Genomic DNA, 13,590 nt, shown 5'->3' on the forward strand with positions numbered 1-13,590 from the left:
AGGTAGTAAGCAGTTTTGGAAGTATATTAAAACTAGACGGAAGGATAACATAGGAATCCGAAGTCTTAGATCTGGAAACCGCACTGTCACTGATGATCAAGGGAAAGCGGACATACTGGCCGAACAATTCCAAAGTGTCTTCACTAAGGACAGTAAAGAAGTACCCAATCTTTCACCAAGTAATGTACCAGAGATGCCTGAAGTTGATATTACCGTCAGTGGTATTATCAAGTTGATGAATAAATTGGATGTTTTAAAAGCAGCAGGCCCGGATAATATCCCAAATCGTATTTTGAAACTTACAGCCGAACAAGTAGCCCCAGTCCTCCAGTTTATATTCAAACAATCCTATGATCAAGGACAACTACCCGAAGACTGGCGTAAAGCCAATATTGCTGCTATCTACAAGAAGGGTGACAAGAACGAACCAGTTAACTACCGTCCTATATCTTTAACTAGTGTATGTTGTAAACTGATGGAACATATACTGGACAGCCAACTGATGAAACACCTTTCTACAAACTCAATCATCACTGATTACCAACATGCCTACAGATCAAGTAGGTCATGTGAAACCCAACTGGTAGCTACTATCCATGATCTTGCCTCAAACTACAACAATAAAGATACATGTGACATTGCCGTCCTTGACTTCAGTAAAGCTTTTGACGTCGTTCCACATCAGAAACTACTACAGAAGCTTCACATGTACGGTATCCGCAACAAGAACCTTGCCTGGATGAAATCCTTCCTGACATGCCGTCACCAAAGGACAGTCGTCAACGGTAAATCATCTGACTGGAAGCCAGTACTGAGCGGTATACCACAAGGCACTGTGCTCGGCCCCCACTTGTTCATCTTATACGTCAACGACCTCCCAGAAGCAGCCAACAGCACAGTGAGGTTGTTTGCAGATGACTGCATAGTCTACCGTACAATATCTAACCCCTCAGACGAAAAATCCTTGCAAGAAGATCTCGACAATCTAGTCACATGGGCAAACACATGGGGAATGAAATTCAATGCAACGAAATGCTCCATCATGAGAATCTCTAGAAAACGCAACCCAGGGCATACCAAGTATACTCTCCTTGGCGAACACCTCCAAGAAGTCGACAATCACCAGTACCTACGGATCTACATAGAAAATAATCTGAAATGGGATAAACAGACCCAACACTCCGTCAATAAGGGTACAAGGGCTTTAAACTTCATAAGAAGGAATTTCCATCACTGCTCCAAAGCAGTTAAAGAATCTTTATCACACCTTAGTAAGACCCCATCTTGAGTACGCATCCATAGCATGGCACCCCGGCACCGCCAAGAACACCAAATCACTTGAAATGGTACAGAGGCGTGCAGCCCGTTTCATAACCGGAACCTACTCCAGAGAGTCTAGTGTCACTAACATGATGACCACACTCGGCTGGATCCCCCTGGAGGACAGAAGACAACATCTACGCCTCATCAGCTTTTACAAGCTCATCCATGGTGAACTTGACCTAGATCTCCACAAATACGCCTCAAAGAAAGTAACCAGGCTACGGCGGACACACGACAAGCAGTATGACCCCGTATCGACATTCATCTCCACAAGTCAGCTAGCACACTCATTCTTCCCAGATGTAATTTCCCTTTGGAACAACCTCCCAAAATAAATAATATTATCCAAGAGCACAGAAGTCTTCAAAACCAAACTAAAAAAGTCAAAGCTCTCATAAAACAAAAGAAACTTGTGCTACCACTCTCGTCAGCCCTGAGTTACCCTTCCTAGCGGAGGTCTTCGGGGATAACAACTACAAGGCTACAAGGTACAAGGCCCCCCCCCCCCCCATGCCATCACCTCTGATCACCCACACAAGTGGTCCACACCACCCATTTACGTCCCATCTAACTAGTACAGTGCACTCTTCGCCCGCAACCTACCATTGCTTCCCATTACCAAGTTATCATCCTCCCGGAAGTACACCACAATCAACGCACTCCAACAACAATAGAGCACCTGGATTCTGGGTCTCATCAACGACCGTTGCGGCAACGCAACACCTCACACGCCAACAGTCGACGCCAGCAGTCAGCTCGCTTCTGCCGACGATCTTCACCTGAGATCCGCATCCTCCATTACAGCTGGGCCTCACATTAATGACGAAGGACAGTCAATCTGCCCGAAACGTCAAGTTCTCCGAGTATTTTATACAATAGACTCCCCTTATAACGAAGTCCTCGGGACCGGCAGTTTTCTTTCGTTTTATCGAAATTTCGTTATAACCGAACAAGCAAACAATGAAAATACATGGTGTTGTTAATGTTGCGGCCTAAATTTTTACTTCGTTGTAATCAGAATTTCGTTAAAATTGTGTTCGTTATAACGGGAGTGCACTATAGTTATTCTTATCTCGTTCTATCTTAACTAGTGTTCTTGCTCAATCATTTCCACTCCACTTTTTTTTTCTCTCTCTCATACTGTAGTTTGTTTCTCCTCCAGAGACTTCTTTATTTCTTGCTTCCTTAAAGTCTTTTTCAGGACCATCTCATTTTATTACAGTTTCTTTACAGGTAAATTCTCAGTGCCTTCTCCCTCTCAGGACTATCTCCCTTATCCTTTCTCCCACAGGAACCTTTTCAGGACTAAACTCTATTTATTTTCCTCCTCCATAGCATTCATTCCGGCTAGGATCCACACAACCCCCTCACCTTCACTCTCCATAGCTTTCATTCGTTTTTCTTTTTCTCTCTTTCTTTTTTTTTTCTCTCTCTCCCTCCATTGTCTTACTCTATAATAGTCTCACATCTCCTAGACTCACCTCTTTCCTTCCCGATTTATTTGATTTCGCGTTCCATAATCCACATCGTTCTTTTCTTCGCCTTTGTACAGACCTTGGTTTCTTGAATCTTGACCCCTCTCTCTCCTATCTCTATGATTTTCCAACCTTCAACTTCTCCCTGTACCCCTCCCTTCTATTCCACCTTTTTTCCTCCGAACGATGACTGAACCTTTTAACCCGATTTTCACTCTATTCTCCCTTGCGACTCTCTATGTCTCTTTTTTCTAATTCCGTCTCCACTATGATTATGTAACTTCAACTTCCAGCTCATTTCTGCCCCCCCCCCACTTGTCACTATTTTCCTTCCTTACACACTCCCTATGCCGCTTCCTTCCTCAACTTTCCTCTCTCTAGGCTCTTTACCATACTTTTTTTTTTCTTTTTTGCCAAGCGACGATCCCTGCAAGGACTACGTACACATTGTTAAAATTGAAATTGATCTGGTTTATTGCCATCAAAACATGCAGAAAAGTCTAAAGACTTATCAAATTGTACATTGTAAATACCGTATATAAAGATGCCTTATACCATGCATAGAATATCATTAACAAAAAAGAAAAAGATGAAGGTAAAGAAGGATCGCTACATACTTTTTTGTTTTTGTCAATCTTTTATTTTTCTTTCTTTCTTATATTAGCAATATACAAATTAATTGATGACAAGATAACACAAATTTCATTATAACATAAATTTCACATTGTCAAAAAGAACATACGCATGCATACGCACGCACAAACAAAACACACACACGCATCACACACACATACACACACACAAGCAAAACAGGCACACCAACCAACCACAAACATCTCATGCAAGAGACTTATCAATCCCAAACTGAGGCACTCTCTCTCTCAACAAAAAAAGAAACATTTTAATGAAGTGCATTATTAAGAGACTCGTACACACACTCACACAACCCGTCGTAATATGTAAATCCATGAGCAACACTATATAAAAAGAAACAAACACAAAACAACAACAACAACAACAACAACAACACATACACTCCACTCAAAACCATTACAACTTATGGCTTTCAAGACACAATCATTCAAAAATAACAACACAGGCTGTGCAAATTGCATATCATAAGCTATTGGAATTATATATATATATATATATATATATATATGTATACATATATATATATATATATATATATATATATATATTTATTCTATAAACCATACTTATTACATTCACAGGCAGAAATACACAGCAGGGAGCATATTGCTTATGCTCAGAGTTAGGCAGAAAATCTACCCAAAACCTTTACTCTTTGAGTAGAACAGCATCTCTTGCAAACTGTTAGGAGGTCGGCAAACCCTCACTGGCTGTCTCCTTCTGAGATTCAGTTTTATTGTACATTTTATCAGATTTCAAAAATATCCACATACTACCATTAACCTGTATGTGCAACTACCCGTCTGAGTCATGCGTCTGCGATGGCCTGGCTGACCATGTTGCAGTTACAGGCATAATCTTCATGTCATGCAGGTAAAGACTAGTTTGCAGGCACAAACCCTTGTTGGTCGAAAAGGAGTCTGCGTCAAGACTACTACATGCACCACCCTGGCACAGTGACTGTCCCATCATGGACCCTACCACCAAAAAGGGTCCATGGTCCCATAATATAATAGGCCCTGTCAATGCCTGTGTTGTAGCTTCTTGGTGCACGCAGACTCCTTTACGACCAACAAGGAATTGTGCCTGCAAACTAGGTAAAGACAGTATGGTTTTACCGCAAACCTTTTTACCTCATAAAATTCATCTTCTCATAAATTATTTTGGGGTCCTTATATTTGAGTATTACTTAGTCACTAAATAGACACGTATCATCTGCATACAGAGACAATTTGAAATAATTTACCTTCACAGGGAGGTTGTAGTTAAAATAACAAGGGCTCAAGGAAGGACCCTGGGGTATACCTCACATGTTACATTTCTCACAAAAGATGAAATACCATTGAAACGTGAAAATTGTTGTCTTTGACTACAAAGATGATACAGTGTATTCAAACCACTTCACTGCCATACCATCAAAGCATTACAATTCAATTTATGCAATAATAATAGTCCACGATGTCAAACGCCTTTTTCAGTTCTAACAACTATATACTAGTAGTTGAAAGCGAATTACTGTGTTGAAAAAAAAAGACTGGTAATTACTGAGTAAATATTGTTCTCTGATTAAAATACTTTTGTAGGCTACCTGGCTATAAATATCTTTCTGCATTATCCAGGGGCGGAATCCAGGAATTCTGTAAAGGGGGGGGGGGGCGGGGCAGGGTCGTGACTAATATATTTCTGGTGCCACTTCCGGGGTTTCATTTCATTGCTTTTTTTTTATGTCTTTTGTTTTTTTTACGAGCACGTGTACCGATGTCTGTGAAATTATACAAGATTTCAAAATAGACACGTAAGTTCGAAAGAAAATAAAAAGACAATATTCTTCGTTGGAGAGCACTTTGAATACAACTAACTGTATAGGAAAACGATTTACATACATTGGACTCGTTTCATGTTGAATAGTACGATGTAGACAATTTGGAGAAGTTTTGTGTCAGATATGCATATATATATATATATATATATATATATATATATAATTATCCGGAAATTAACACCGAATAAAAGATAGGGAAAAGGGGAAGACTCATACATTGATCCATGAGCTTCTCATGCAACAAGACAGTGCACAAAGTCTGATGTAACAATATGTTCAACTGGTATCGGGATGTTTTGTCTGGATGCTCTCATATACATACAATGTATGAACATACGATAACTATTAGTGTCTGAAAGCGGTCTTATGTACGTCCTGTTAGGTAGGTGGACGTGATGTTGACAGTTATTTTTTTCCTGTACTGTCCTGATTGATATTTTCTATGCAATTAGTATATTCTATATATTTATTCAAGAAGTGTTTATTGCGTAATTTGTACACAACCTGCGTTCACAACAAAAATAATGTTGATTGCATCCTTATACTTCCGCCATAAAGTCTGTACTACCACGGAGGCAGGAGGGGATCCCCATGCAGCAGAAGTGAGGTTAGAAGAGTTTTAAGATCCAATTTGATAAAACTTATAGGAAGTCAGCATATTTGGCCCAATGTTAAGAATATGGATGTCAGACACGATATTCCTGTCCACGAAGACCATGATGCCTAGTCATCTTCGTCTTCCCTGATGTTGAAGTACGTCAGCTGATTGTCGTCATCGCTCTGGTTGCCGGCATCGTCGTCGTTTGGCGCTGAGAGGTTGTTGACCTGCTCCCCCAGGTCACTCGGGTCAAGCTCTCGGATCATGAATGGCACTTTGCTCCACTGCGTGATGTGGGGCAATTGGCGTCCCTGCTGGTCTTTCAATGTGAAATTCTCGACAGCAATGAGGGGCAGCTCGTGTCCTCTGTAGACCACCACGGTCCCCAATTTCTTTTGGCACTTGCCGCAGAAGATCTTCTGACGGTGCTCCATTTCGTCGAATATCTTCACTTTCTCGCAGTCCTTGCGTTGAATGTATTGAAGGAAGCGATTGTTGAAGACCACGTGATGGGTATTTCTGAAAGTTCTGATGTCATCGGAAGTGCAAGCCAGGGTCAAACAACTTTCGCAGTGGAACATGACGGACATCTCGACTCGTCTAGCGGTCTTCTCTTCCAGACTCTTCTTTTTCACCGAACGTTCCTTCTGGTCTTTTCTTTGTTCCTCCCGTATCTTTGATACACAAGACAAAACGGTTTAAAAAGCATCAGACTACAGACTTTCAATGACATCCAAGTTCACTATTTAAAGACAATCCTATAGCTTTGGAAATATTAGTGCAGTTTGTGTCTTTTTTTATAGAATTCTAATAAAAATATTTTCCTCATTGCCATCTGAAGATATTGTATCTATTTGAAGTTAAACGTTCTTACGTCCTATGTATTTCCGTATAGGCCCTATGTTGAATGCAATGATTTCATGAATATGTGGTGTCATGGAAAATCATGTTCATGCCTCAGTTGAATATTGTATATTCTTATAAAATACCTGGACTAATTGTGACATAACGTGATATTTTAAAGCCCATATCATATCTTCCCATTTTCACATAATTACTATGGTTTATAATCACTTTAACTCTATGAAGCACAAGGGGAGTACATTGTGCCCCACCATATTTTTATTTGCCACTCCTACGCCTTTTACCCAATTTCAACCATATATATAATTTAGCTATATCCGACATTGCTGGTCACCATGGCAACTGTCGACTGACAACCATATTTGTCAGATATTGCACGTTTTTCTGTTCCAATTTAAGTTTACAATACATGAAATGGAGGATTTCTTGGCTGTACTTTGCTAAAGGACCAAAATGTGAAGTAATTATGATCATGAATTACTCAGAAATTGTCTTCTTATCATTTCCTTTATTTTTTATATGACTAGGCATCAAAAATAGATATAATTAAAATAATTGCAAATACAGAATTTTCCAAATCTATTTCATTTTGTGTCATTTTCTCACTAGTTTTGCCTGTCGCATCGTTTCAAATTATCAATTTGCATACTCAAAATTCCATTATTATAGAAATATTAAATGTGATACCAGCATAATTATGTACCTATCCAAAACAATACGTCATAGGTCTCATATATTTCTTTATATTGTAATGAAAAGCATCCCCATGTGTTGTCCTTGAGAAATTTCAACCATAACAAGTATTGAAGGTTGACTTGCTTTTGCTTTGTGACAACTATAAAAATGATTTTTATAAAATAAAAACATATATACTGGGGATAAAGAAATGTAAAGAAAATAAACGACTTCAGTATATCATTTCCTATGTATTCCTTTATATTTTTGTAAATAGCGCCATCAATGGGTGACCTTGAGAGATTCCAAATGTTGGGTCATGTAGAGTATGAGTTGATTTACCCATGTGCTGAATATGACGGTTATATCATATAATAAAGAAAAGAGAAAGAGAACTTACCCGCCTGGCTAACAATTTCCGATCCATTTTGGCGAGGTTCTGAACCGAATCTTTCATCATTTCGACCCGCATGATGTTCCGTAGTTCCCTATACTCCAGCTGGAGTTCAGCATTGACTACAAGGTACGACTTGCCGTTGAACGCTCGACTTCGCCCTGTGGGTCACAGGTTTAGAATTAAGATAAACGAAAACATGTTTCACAGAATACGCAAAACGGCCTCCCATTGGTTGATATTTATCTTCAACAATTTGATCAACTTGCAGAATCAGACACGGTCATAGTTGCCAGGTTGAACACCTTGAAAGAGTGATGAATTGCGACTGTGATTTAAGAACATAATTTATGTCTGTCCTCATCATTTTTTTTAGAATTCCTGGGCTATACTACCGAGGTAATATACCGTTATAATAGCACCTGTGTTTACAACCATCGCTCGCATTTAAACTTAATCCAGCCAATGTGTGTTATTTGCTTCCCGAGACTTTAAAATTCCCGAGTACTTTCATGATGGTAGCAACCCACTTGAAAAAGAACAAAAACAATTTCAACAAAGAACGATACAATTTTGATTGATTGGACAAAAATGACTGCACTTGGTAAAAGACAATTATTACGGAAAGGTTAAACGAAAAGACGTCTACGCATAATAATATATTTTTTTAAAGTTAGAAGTTTGTACAATTTAGGACATCACGGTATCGATAGACATACTGGTACATACCACGTGATGCGTTATAATTGTATATTTTTCTTATCACTGGATAATTTGCCCTGTGAGGTAGCAACTATGAGACTTCGATTCAAAATACACACACACAAACACACATTCACATACATTCATACATATATGAATTATTGAATAAATATAAACAAGCAAACAATCAGACAATCAGATTCCTTGTCTTAATCCTCCCTTTCCGCTACTACTCAATAATAAAGCGAAGGGTTAAATAACATAAATGTTTGGGCGTACGAAGTGCCATTGAAATGAATACCTATAATATGTTCAATTCAATTCAATTCAAAATCAACTGAAATCAGTTTCATTTCCAATATCACACTTTTTCCGATACAATTAGAAATACAACTTTATGTAATATGCGGTAGGGGTCTTCAGTCTCCATATTCTATTCAATTCCTGAAATATTACCTTTATTTCTAGAAGTTCTTACATCCTAATTATTGTCATATTATCTCAAAAGAAGAACCGCTATTTTCCTTTATTAGCGAATCGGTTGAATTTCTATTAAAATATAATATGTGAAACACGAATTTGTTGAAACTCTACCTATGTTAACTTTGAGCAACGGGGTAAACAAAAATCCACAAAATGCCTAGCAACCCGCGTAATGTACGCCCCCACTGTGGAGGTGCTATGCTTTAGAATAATGATGGAAAAAAAAAAATCCCATTGTATTAATGTCAAGTTCCAGCACTATAGGCTGAGCAGGAATAGAAGACTATGAAAAAAAAACACAATTTAGACCATCCTGAATACGACAACAACATTATGGTGAGAGCAATGTTTCTTATAGGAAACTTACTTTTAAGTATTTTAAGTACATAGAACCAAATCACTTGCCCACAGCGATGGTGAACAATAACTGATTTAATCATATGATACTTATATCAAAAAAGAATACGGACGATGATAACAACGAAAATTAGATGCTAGTAATATGTAACTACAATCACAACGTGAGCAACAACAACAACAAAATCGGTTTTAGAATTGATTCTGGGACAAACGCATAGGCTTGTGCAATTTTCGGACGAGACAACAGTAACCGAGTCGTCCATTTACCTCTTGTCTGCACGTGTCTTACGTCACTGGTCACGTAGTTGTATCTGACTACAACGTTGCACTTCTGGATATCGAGTCTTTCTTCTGCTACTGACGTACAAACGATGATTTTCTTTTCTCCTTCACTGAACATCCTGAGCAATTGAGTCTGTGCGTTTGAAGTCATTCCTATTGAAAACAAAAACAAAAACGAGCAGACTAAACGCTGTTTACGATAGCAATGTTAACGTTGGAAGTGTAGAGCAGTTGGTTTAATAATGGCAACAAGAAAAAAAGACATAATGCAGATTGGAATTACAGAAAGATGAGAAAGAGAAGATTAAAAAAAAATATAGGTAATCAAAGCATGTCATTCCAGGAAGCATTGTACGCTTTAGCAATTGTAGTAGTCGTGACATGAGAGAAATATGTCATTTCACGAAAGAAAGATACATGCATTACATAATTCTTTGCTCCATCATATTACCGGTAATGAAATCAACCCTGAGTGTTTCTGAGAATCACCTTCAGAGCTTCGATGATATGGGACTGGCCAATTCATGTCTTCACCAAGTAGCATTGCCATAGCTTTGCTATTATATCATCGCAGGTTTGCTGTCAGGCCCCTGGGAGTCGCTGGTAATTGGGGTTGACTTTTGGGGACAGGGGTGCAAAAAGAAGCAAAAGCACCCCTAACGTTTGTGTGTACATGTATTACCCTGTAGAAGACCATAGGTGACATATGTTCACCATGTACTAGAGTTATATTTTCTTAAATCACATTATTGTCTGTATCTCCATGATAGATCATTATTTTGTAGTGAAACTTATTAGGAATATATTTCATGTAATGAGCTATACCTCCAATGTCGTATTTATGAGACTGAACAACAATAAAAGAATGCCCGCGCAAGCACGCACCAAAATTTCAAAATGCTTCAACTGATCTAGAAATGATGTTGCATAAGTTTCAGACCATTTATTTGATCGTTTCAAAATTTTGCAAGCGCGAGCGTTATTTATTTACGCCCTTACACGCGAACGCACAGGGGAACTTACTTATTTCTCCTTTTAGTTTCATGGAATCGGTTTCAAATAACATAGAGAACATGTCCACCAAATTTCCGTCTATTCGACTTCATTATGACGTCATATAGGTCCTTCAACGTTGAAATTCCAGGCACGCTTCTATACGGTGCAAAATATAAATGCGTGAAAGAAAATGCACGTCATCAAATTTCAAGTTCACTGGAGCGTATCTCACTTATCCTTGACCAATTTTTTAGATGTATCTTCTTTCTGGGAGACAAAAGGCGAGAGTTGAGAGGAAAGATACACTCCAGTGCCGAGGCCAGGATGCAGAACCAGCAGATGAACATACATGTCAGGATAGAGATGAAAACAGCTAAGCAAAACTGGAAAGAGGCCAAGTGCAAGAAAATTGAGAAAGGCATGGAAGTATAGGGAGCAGCAAAGAAGCCTATAGCACTCTTAAGACCCTCAGTAAGATTAAGACGGCAAGCTACGGACAGAGAGTGAAGAAGTCCTGAGGAAATGGGCGGAATACTGTGATGCCTATACTATAGTTATCACCTCAACCCTGAAACTTCTATACTGCAGGATGACCTAAGACCGGCAGACAGCGAGAAGAATTCCCAAGTACCAAAGGAAGAGGTTGGGGCCGCAATACATAATCTGAAGTCAGGGATATCTCCAGGAGTGGACAATGTACCAGATGGGCTTATGAAGCACGGAGAGAAAAAGACCACACAGAGGCACTAACAATGGTATGTCAGAAGATTTGGACTGAAAAGAAGTGGCCCATAGAGTGAACCCAATCACTGGTGATCGCTTTACCCAAGAAGGCAACCTCAAGTAATACCAAAACTACGGGACTATATAAGCCTTAACAGCCATCAGTCATACTCCGCATCATCTGCTGAGGTACTGCTATCAGAAGAACAAGCAGGCTTTAGAACAGGATCGAACTCTCATTGAAAAATATCTGCAACACCAAAAGGACCTCTCTCGCAACTCCATTGATTTTAAGAAGGCATTAGATAGGGTGTGTTACAAAATAATAATTATAATGAATAGCTGTTTGAAGAGCGCAAATTACATCGAAGTTAAGCGCTTTCAGAAAAGAGAAAAGACAGATACAGTACATGTATATCATAAAACACCAAAGAAAAAGGAAAATTATACATGCATATCAACCTAAAAAACAAAACATCATTAAATAGTTTACACAACAATGGAAATTACTTTGAAAACAAATGAGATTTCAATGAAGACTTGAACTGATCTAGTGATGAACATTCTCTGATATCATTAGAGAGCTGATTGCAAAGATGAGGCATTGGATATTGAAAATTGAAAAGATCGTTGCCCATATGATTTTTTTAATACATTATACGGTGTTAATAATTGTTTGGTGCTATGAGGGATGGAAGTGGTCTGGAAGGTTGATATTCCTGGAGGAGCTGATGCAAATAATAATGAGGAGCTACCTGACGTTGACATCGTGTATACAGTTATAAGTTGTTTATAAACTAACTTATCTTTGACTGGCAAACAGTGCAATGTGTGTAGTATAGAAGAAATATATTCGATGGGCTTGTGCCGAAAGGGTGGGTTGGGTGGTGGCGCGTCGCGTTAATGGGAACACCACCCTTCGTCCAAAGCCCCCCCCCCCCCCCCCCTCCCGGTTTTGCCGAAAGGGTGCGTTGGGAGCGTTGGGTCGCGTCGCGTTGACTGGAACCCCACCCTTCGTCCAAAGCCCCCCGGTTTTGCCGAAAGGGTGCGTTGGTACTTTTTCTCATGTAATATTAAAAGACGAGTTTTGAATTTATATTTAACCTTCAAACAACCATTTCAAAGAGGCTATCGTCCGGATCGGTTTACACTCTATTACCACTTGGTCTACAACCAGTTGGTCTAATAGACTGTTTAACATCAGTTGGTCTAATAACCAGTTGGTCTAGTCATCATTTCGTCCAATTACTGTTTGGTCTAATTGTTATTTGGTTCAATTACTACACTGTATTTGGTCTACAGTCAATTCGTCTAATAATAGCCATTTGGTCTATTTTTGGTCTAACACCAATTTATATCATCAAATACCGATTTGGTCTATTATGAGTTGGTCTAATTCCATTTCGTCTAATCATCAAATGGTCTAAAATAAAACCAAATTTGTCCAATATAAATTTGGTGTACACATCATTAATTTTGGTCCATTACAGTCCTACTCATTACATAAGCATGTATAAGCCGTTCAGTCGCACTTTGATCAAGATAACTTCTAATTGAACCAATTTTAAGTAGTCCAAATGACGCTGCACGACATATACTGTCAATATGATCAGTCAAAGTCAGCAGATGGACGCCTTGGATCCATGCACATCTAGTAGGAGGAATAATGATCTCGTTTAAAGTTTTCGGAGGAATCAGGTTTTTTTTTTCCTTGAATGAGAGATGTTTACTGACGACCAATCAGCTATTGCGTGCAAGCATTCCTCAAGTTTTTGAATAATCATTGGCCAATCACATTATTTTCCTGTCGTGTAGATTTCAGTATCATGTGCATAGATTGCATGACCAAAACCAAATTAAGTTATTAGATCTTCCACTGGTGTGTGAATACATAGTGAACAGAATTGGACCCAACACTGAGCCCTGCGGAACTCCGTGTCGAAGCAAGCAGCTGGCCGACGTCTGCCCGTCGATGACGACAGACTGAGAGCGATTAGTGGTGTAAGATTCAAGCAACTAAAGTGCTGTGCCACAAAAACCAAATCTTATATAAATATAGCCGATGGATTAAAGCGTCGTGACATATCGTGTAAAATGCCGCAGAATAATCAAAAAATAAAAGAATACCTTCTAGACCCTTGTCGGTATAGTGATAAAAAGATCATTGGACACCCCACGTATAACAAGGAAAAGTAGAAATTACGCGGTGCGTAATATATGTCCCCGCCGGAAGTAGCAT

General features: G+C 39.0%; 1 protein-coding gene across 1 annotated transcript in view; it reads right to left on the reverse strand.

The window, feature by feature from the left end:
* Window positions 1-5,997: 5,997 nt before the first annotated feature.
* The window catches only part of LOC139724580 (ATP-dependent RNA helicase DHX58-like), a 41,855-nt gene continuing 34,262 nt past the window's right edge, over window positions 5,998-13,590 (reverse strand). The window contains exons 13-15 of the mRNA XM_071635712.1: window positions 9,618-9,785; window positions 7,812-7,966; window positions 5,998-6,546 (exon numbers count right to left, since the gene is read on the reverse strand). Coding sequence (XP_071491813.1) covers window positions 5,998-6,546; window positions 7,812-7,966; window positions 9,618-9,785 — 872 coding nt within the window. The remainder of the gene's footprint in view (window positions 6,547-7,811; window positions 7,967-9,617; window positions 9,786-13,590) is intronic.

Source organism: Diadema antillarum, unplaced genomic scaffold (assembly GCF_040938485.1).
Source record: "Diadema antillarum isolate AM-2024a unplaced genomic scaffold, OU_Dant_1.0 scf00000223, whole genome shotgun sequence".
Classification (NCBI taxonomy): Eukaryota; Metazoa; Echinodermata; class Echinoidea; order Diadematoida; family Diadematidae; genus Diadema; species Diadema antillarum.